Genomic DNA, 8,405 nt, shown 5'->3' on the forward strand with positions numbered 1-8,405 from the left:
ACGAAGAGCCAGTATTAGTATTGTGTTCCTAATGGAGTGCTTGGTGAGTGTATCTGTTATACTTTATTTAACAACTGACCAGGGTGGAGTGAGTATGTATTTGCATGGCTACTCTAATGAATATGAATCTGTCTTTTTTGGATTCCCAGTAGTAGCTTTTGTGAGGCAGAGGTTTCCACCTAAACACTTCAACACATTCAAATATCATGAATGGGAGATTGTGTTTACATATAGGCAGGTGTCTGTTTGGCGCCCTCTGCTGGTAAATGTAGCAGTTCTCTACCACATTGAGATGCAAGTTTTTTTCTGCTCTGTAGATTCCAAATGATTTCTGCTTAAAGAGAAAGTTTCCTTGAAATTGCCAGCAGCTCTGCAAATGATCATGAGTCATCACGAGGCTTCACAGAGATCTTTTTACTACACACGTCTCATATTCATTTCTCTCAAATGAACACCTCCATATGACCTTCACATCATTTCTTGTCATACTCCTCTAAACTCTGTTCAAACATTTAATTGGAGAAGACATGACAAACATTCATTTGTTTTTTTCATACTTATCAATTCACAAATTGACACACATTTGGTATGATTTATTCATCAATCATATTTATTCAATCAATGGCTCACACAATACTCTGATATAGATCTCGTTTTGACAACAAATATACACAACATGAAACAACAACACACATCCGCATAACATCTTTGTTTCACAACATCTGCATGGGTAGCAACCTCAGAAACACCACAGATCAGGTTGCCATGGGTGCAGTGATAAAACTGCCCATATGTAAACACAAATCTCTGAACACCGACACAGAAGATGTGGCTATCGATACACACCAGCACGAGTGGAATGACACAGTAAATATACAACTCTCCATTATGATTTTTAATTCATTTTCACATCAAAAAAGCTATTAATTCTGTGGCTTGTGAAGAAAAATAAACTGTAAACAAAAATAATATTTAAAAGTCTTTTTTTGTCCCTTGGTTGTAAAAGTGGTAGAAGCTTGTTAATGAGTCTTTTCACCACGAGGAATGAACATGCAGCATTGTCATTCAAGCAGCTGATGTGGGGAGGACACAGTGGAGGGAGGGGAGGAGGGTGGGGCAAGTTTGTACGAGCAAAAACATAATTTAATCAGCACTCAATATAAAGACAAAGGAAAGTGTTAAACTTTGAAGTCCAACAGGTTGCAGTCGATCTTGTAGTAGACGTAGGGATAATACTCCTGCTGGCTCAGGTTCAAGCCTGGGATGTCCATCGCAGACTGGAAATAAAAAAAGACAAGAAACAGTAATATTAGTGTGTGTAAGCAGCAGTTTGAATGACTGAATATCTAGAATCATTTTCTAAATGAGAGGCTACATTAAATCCCCTATTAAATCTTAATGCTGTCAAATGGCTGTAATACAGTTCCAAATAATGACTTATTATTTAAAACTACAGCTTAGTGGAAGTAATAGAAAAATAACCACGGTACAGTAGTTAGTGTAGGTTGAATAGTTTAGTCAAAATGGCTGAAACTCCTGTGCATCTTAAGTTTATTACAATTAAAAGTATTTACACACTAACATATATACTAACAATGCGCTAAGTAACATGATACATGATATGACACATAACTAGAGGTTCATACCACAGACTGTACATGGTTCATACTACACAAAAGAGGGTTTTTTTTCCAGTAACCAACTATGGCCATGAGGGGGTTCACCTGTTTTTCTCTGACACACAAATGAAGGAAAAGCAGAGGTTCCAGATTTAACACAATTTATTTGTTTCCTGTTCTGAGTAGCTCATCCATTTGTGCATTGCAATGTGCCCATGTCCAGCACACTTAAATCTACATTATTTACGTAGCATCCATATTTGCTTTGAGTAATTTTTGTATTTTGTCTCTTTTACAGTGTGAGTATACTACATACCCAAAATCTGCTTAGAATTGATGTGTATAGTATAATTTTGGGACATGCTGCAGGTTCTGTTGTTTTAATTAGTAGTAAATTTATTCTTTCAGAATGGATTGAATGTAACATTTACATCTGAAATAACTGCAAAGAATTGTAGTAAACTGTTGGAAAAACTGAAACATATCAATATCATGTATTTTGTGTTAAAATCCTCCTTGTCATAATGGAAGTATTGTGTGTTTTCAGTTATGGATTTAATACTTGTGGAGATATTTTTACATCATAACCTCTGCCATGATATAAAGTTTCTGTAGTAGCACATGTCTATGTTTCTCTGTTTCTAAGTTTTTCTTGATGTTATGATCTTGCAGTAAGTACAGCACAATATCATCAAAGTACTCACATCAATAATTGCTGCTGCACTGCTGTCCAGATGTTTGTACAGGTCATTGAGCACCTCCCTCAGCTTCTTCATGGTCTTCTTGTTTGGCTGCAGCAGCATGGCCTGAAAGTTCACTGGCAGCCCATATCTGTGGGAGCACCACATTACACATGTACACTAGTACACAACCATAAAGGAGCAACACACAGTTTAAACTATTGTCACTAAAAACAGTGTCAAGTGATTGTGTGTTCAGTTTTTACATGGTTAAATACACGGGTGCTATCAGCTGTACCTTAAAACAGATTCCACAAAGACCCTTAGTGCTTTAATGTGGATCCATGCGATGAAGGCTTCACTGAAGTTCACTTTCAGCCATCGAACGAGTGGCCCCTGCAAAGAGGAAATGCAACTTAGGGTGAGAAAGGCTGTTGAGTGTGGTCAGCGTTTTCTGACTGCTGCTGGCTGTAACTGGCTGTTTTCTGATTAAAACAAACACTCAAGAAATGTTAACACAATATAATAAAGATATTATTATATTTTTTGTTTAAGCACTGTGATTATGTGGTAGGTAATGTTTGATGTCAGGTAATGCAGGTGTAGTTTCCTAAATTTCATAATGCACGTAAACTAAATGCAAAAGGTAGGGAATCAACTAAAAACATACACTAGGGAAAATTCCAGTGTTCATTTCACTTACAAACTGCTTCTTCTTATCTGTTGAGAGTCGTGTCATCTCCTCTTTGTCTGCCTTCATCTCCTCTTCATTGTACTGAAAGTCTCTCACTGTGAACCTAGAAATAAGATGGAGAGGAGAGGACAGAAATGAACATCATTTATCTTGAATGTTTCTGTTTTTGAAATAATACTGGCTTACATTCTTTACATATTAAAAATGTGTGAAGAAGCTCAGCTGTGCGAAAAACACAAAAATTGTTTTGAACAGCTTGTGATCTCTGTAGAGCTCTCTGTTGATACATATATGGCAGTACTTACTTGTTCTCTCTGGCTTTGTGTTTGAAATCATCAATGGCTTTCCTAAAGAGAGTGACACTAAACAGGCCACTGTCATTGTCTTCAAATAGTAGACTGGAGGAAAAGACAGGTACTTGTTACAACTCTATATTACAGATGGTATATTTAAAAACATATACAAGAAAGAGGTAAAAATACAGATTAAATAAAAACCATGTGAGATAAAAAGACAGATACATAATATGGGTGTCTTTCTCACAAAATGTCTGTTTCATTTAACATTTTATTTGGTGTGATGAATCACTCACTTTGAGGATCGAGGCACCACCATCTCAGCGAGTGTTTCATATGTTTTCTGCCAGTCAGTGTATGCTGTCCTGAAAGAACAAGCAGGATAAATGAACCCTTTCTCCAACATTATGCAGAGGCAGATTTCTTTCTATAATCATTTTTTCCTAAATTGCAAGATTGTGGTTGACTGGTGAACCGATACTCACTTTGGTACAACTACCAGCAGAGTGATGAGGTACTCTGAGTCAAGCACAAAGTCTTCCTTCTTGACAATGTCAGCCAGGCTCCTGGTCAGCAGGCTCCCCCTAGTGGCACACAACAGTGTTACAATAACATAGTGAAGGTGTTTGGTGTTTGGTGTTGACACAGCATTGCAGAGTCACAGTAACTTTTCAGACCATGCTGACATGGTCATAGAATATGCGAAGCAATCCTTAAAGTGAAAGGGAACTGTTGACCATTATAGTTGACATGTGCTGTCAGCCAACGGTTGCTTCTGCTAACAGTCACACTGATGTTGTTAAGACTAGGGAAAATTCCTTTTTGGCATTTGTGACTTATTTTCTTAACTGCTCCTGGTGTTTGCTGTGGTGAAAAACTTTTTCTGGAAATGTATTTTAGTGTCTGGATTTCTTACGCATTCTTCCTTTCTAAGTTCTGCAGGTTTCCTTTCAGGTTGTTGTAAGCTGATGCTCTTGTCTTCAGGTCATTGTCAATCTGGGTTACTTGCTGTAAAAGATGAAAAACAAGACTTAATGTTTTCTAACTGAGATAGAGTAACATGGCATTTATGACACACCTGTACCCACGATTTCCCAATGGGAAATAAAACCCTATCCAGACACTGTAGTGTTAGAGCCCCACTACCCATTAAGGTCCAAAAATAAAAAGCAGGCAGTTTTACATGAATAGAAATCAAATATAAATCTAAATGCTTATTTGACCATTACTCATATATTATCCAATCCAATGGACAGACCCACCTTTGAGATGATTTCAGAGATGTTTTTAAGTGACTGTTTGATGGGATATTTTGCCATGTCCCACTGAAATCTTGTGATGTAGGTGACAAGATCAACTGAAAAAGACAGAAAAAGACGTGTTTTGTGTTGTGATTACCCACCTTTATGACATTATAGCAAGCCAAAAGTTAGGTTCTTTGTAAGTTCTTTCTTTCTTTCTTTTTCTCTCTCTCTTTTTTTTTTTTTTTTAACAATGCTTTCAAATACAATTGAAACAGTTACCTGTAGTGGTACCTAGTCATGCAAATAGTTTCCATTTTATTTGCCAAGATTTTGATATTTCCTTCACAGACATTATTGTGTTAAAAAAAACAGAATAAAATTGAATATATATATATATATATATATATATACACACACACACACACACACACACACACACATGGATTATATGTGGATTTCTGGGGCAGAAATCTCTGGATTTGATATCTAAAACATTGGCAAATAAATACCAAAAACACGCATGGTTAAATACCAAGGTATGAGTGAGACTATTACTGCAATTTGATATTTGACTCTTACAACATGACTGTAGAGAACATTTCAACCAACATTAGTGTGCCTTGAGGTGTATTTTCCTCAATGGAAGATATCATGTGAAAAATATGTAATCCAAATATTATGTTACTGTCTACTTGGTTATCAGCATATTTTCAGTAGTAAAGCAGACACTGTGTTGTAATCATCACTGTACCTCCATTGGCCAGCAGGTTCTCCTGTACTTTGTCTCGACTGTCCTCCAGCACGTCGGCCATGTACTGAGCTACCTTCTTCACCACACTGTGAACAGCCAGGAGACATCAAAACACACCATGTCAACACAAACTGCATGCACAAAGCCAGAGAAAACCACACATTCATCCTGCACATGTTCACATGACCACCATGAACTCATCCTCCCAATCTTACACAAACATACACACACATCAAAGAGTTTCACATATTCCTGTTAAGATGATTTCCTGACAAGGTGATTTATAATATGGCAGACTCTCAGATTTTTGACCATACTGTTCACCAGCACATCAAAGAAGAACTATGACTACATGTGAATACATAAAAGTAATGGATAAATAGCTGAAACATCCAGCTGACAACCAACCTAAACACTGACAGTTCAATTATTTGAAAAAAGATTATCATAGCACTGTCTACTTTTATATGATTAACAGTTTTAAGCAGAAATGTGCCCAGAGGAGTGAAGCCAAGCAAGAACTCAGCCAAGTCACATGTCATGCCTACAGAGTTCATAAGAAAGTACATCTGCTGTAGGGATTTAATTTGAACAATTTTAAATAGATTTTATTGTTCATATCACGACAAATGAAAACAACCTAATCAATTCAAAGCTCAAAAACAAACAATAAATATATTAATGGGTGCAATTTTGAAGAATTCACCAATTTAGATATTCTTATTTTTCAATATATGCTAGATGGAAACTTCAAAAACGAACTAGATTAAAGACAGGCTGTAGTCAAACAAGTGAAACCGTGTTGCAAAGTTGGTCTTTCTCACAGTCTTGGAAATATCCACAGAGGAAGCAAAGCAGGCCTCGGCCAGTAATGGCTGTGTGTGAGTTTTAGATGTCATATTTTCAAAAGACTATAAATTGCAGTCAAACATACTTGCGGCACATAAGTCATTGGGTATAAATATGACTAAAGAAAGAGCTGCTGATGTGTCACCCAACTGTAAATAGCCAAGTTTAGACTGCGAGGCTCGCTAGCCTCGCGCCCCTGTGAAATTCCTCATTGTTACAAGGTAAGGGAAGGGATTAGGGAGTGGTAAACCCGCTACATCAGAGAGTCTGTAGTGCTGCACAGGTTAAGGGAGATTTTTTAGTACCTTTTAAAATACAGGCTGCATTTTATGTGATTATAAAAGGTCTATAAAGTACCAATTCAATCACTAAAATGATCATCCTTCAGAGAAACAGAATTGAACATTTGAGGTAGCATACCTTTCAACAAAGGAGTCTAATTTGGCCAGTTCATCCGACAGTCCAACCAAAACATCTAGTGTCCCAACCTGTTTTTGGACAAAAAAGCAAAAAATAAAACACCCACAAATTATGACTTCTGACTCATCAGAACTGAGATCTGTGTCAGCAGGGTTGTGTTTAAACAGTGACATCTGGAGCTAAATCAGCCTACAGTGACATCCAGGGGCCCCTATGTGCTTAGGATGGCGCCTTTTTGTCCAGGACCACTCATGCATTGCTAACAGTTCCAGGAGAACACTGCAGCCCCATGTGGCAGTGAGGTCAGAGAGGTTACTTCACCTTCAGCACAGAGCTGAACTACTCTGTGGATGAAAATTTCACCTGACCAACACTTCAACATGCTGGCAATGGATCTGTGTAAAAGCTGCTTCCCATACACAGAATCAGCTTACTCTTGACAGTGGATACATATAAGGTGAGTGATTTTGGTATTAGCTTCTATTTAAATAGGAAGTCATGAATTAAGCAAGAGAGATGATAAGAGGTGAAAAAGTATAAAAGACAACAAACAGTGAATAAATCCAGTGCTAACCTTGAGGTCTGGTATGCTGAACTTGTGGTTGGTGGAGAGGTTGTTGGTTCGTGTGGTGGCTGCCATCATTTTGTCCCATGTTTGCTGGCAGGTCTTCTCTCCAGGTGCAGAAATCAACCAAAACTCTGTCATGGTTTCAGCACTGGTGCAGCTAGAGAACCCTGAGAAGAAAACGATATTTAGACTAATGTAACTGTCTTTATTATTTTTCAGTTAGTAAATCTGTGAGGTTTTATTCCACCCCTCCCTCTGAGTCTGTCTTATTATGAATATTGCTGCTTTGAGTACAATACAGTTACAGTACAGTGTTTACAGTGTCGTTATTTTTGGCTAAATTTTAGCTCTAGAAAGCTCCTTGTGCTGTTATCATGAAGTATAATGATACTGTTTACCACTAAGCAAGCTAATGAAATAATGCTACAATGGCAACAGGAGCTCATTCGGGGTTGAAATCCATTACAAAAAGAAAATATTGTTTTTCTGGCACTCGCTTTTATTTCCTTATTGCTACATAAAGTTTGAAAACCATAAACTACGTTCAAACGACACTGTATATCAAACGAAGCTGACAGAGAAAGATAGTTAAGGTCAAGCAACATCCAGCAGGGATTAGCTACTGTTAGCCACTTAGCTTTCTCCACAACAACAACACAGGTGGCTACTGTGATTGTTTGACAGTTTCACTCACCTGTGTATCAAAATGTGGCCGTTACCAGTTAAAATATGGCGGCTTGTAGTGTTTCTATGGCTCGATAATTTTCATAGTTGCCATACAATACAGTTCGTGAGGTCTCCTGACAACAGCAACAGAGTCAGCTGATCTGCCAGAGGAACCGGAAGGCCTCTCTCACCCTCTGCTCACTGAGGAAACTCAGCAGCGACCACAGCTGGTGGACAGGGAGTACTGCAGTGCCACTGGTCAAGTCAATAGCCCAAAATCACAAATAACAAATATAGGCTACCTCAAGTGGCTTAAACCCTCGATGAAGAAATAGTCAGTAAACAAACCTCTTTAAAGTGGCAAGATGATATCTCTTCTAGGACAGATAGATATACAATAGATGCCATGTGTTCAGAACATTAAGATGACAATTAAGATGCCAAAATTATCAATAGGCTGACAAAATTACCTTTCAATTGTAAATTTGACAGACATTTGGCTACAATCTGATCCTTGTGGGTTATCAATACTCAGGTTCAGTGACACTTACTTTTGGCACTTTCTTGCAAGCATACAGGATAGAAGCCTTCAGATAAAGGGACCTTTATTTTGTCTTT

At 37.7% G+C, this 8,405-nt stretch overlaps 1 protein-coding gene across 1 annotated transcript; it reads right to left on the minus strand.

Annotated features, from left to right (window-relative positions):
• Positions 1 to 592: 592 nt before the first annotated feature.
• On the minus strand, positions 593 to 7,984 carry LOC108890676 (V-type proton ATPase subunit C 1-A). The gene is made up of 13 exons (XM_018687652.2): positions 7,816 to 7,984; positions 7,128 to 7,288; positions 6,554 to 6,621; positions 5,285 to 5,370; positions 4,552 to 4,646; positions 4,206 to 4,297; positions 3,775 to 3,873; positions 3,586 to 3,654; positions 3,299 to 3,391; positions 3,003 to 3,096; positions 2,598 to 2,695; positions 2,324 to 2,450; positions 593 to 1,277 (listed from the first exon to the last, which is right to left on the minus strand). The coding sequence occupies exons 2-13, from the start codon at positions 7,257 to 7,259 to the stop codon at positions 1,179 to 1,181; spliced, it is 1,152 nt and encodes a 383-aa protein (XP_018543168.1). The 5' UTR covers positions 7,260 to 7,288; positions 7,816 to 7,984; the 3' UTR covers positions 593 to 1,178.
• Between the last annotated feature and the right edge of the window lie 421 nt (positions 7,985 to 8,405).

Source organism: Lates calcarifer, linkage group LG15 (assembly GCF_001640805.2).
Source record: "Lates calcarifer isolate ASB-BC8 linkage group LG15, TLL_Latcal_v3, whole genome shotgun sequence".
Taxonomy (NCBI): Eukaryota; Metazoa; Chordata; class Actinopteri; family Centropomidae; genus Lates; species Lates calcarifer.

Coding starts and splice junctions, on each gene's coding strand:
- LOC108890676 (XM_018687652.2), bottom strand. CDS start 7,259: ATGACAGAGTTTTGGTTGATTTCTGCACCTGGAGAGAAGACCTGCCAG. Junction 6,622..7,127: donor TCAGCATACCAGACCTCAAG/GTTAGCACTGGA, acceptor GTCCAAAAACAG/GTTGGGACACTAGATGTTTT. Junction 2,451..2,597: donor TTTGTGGAATCTGTTTTAAG/GTACAGCTGATA, acceptor GTGCTCCCACAG/ATATGGGCTGCCAGTGAACT.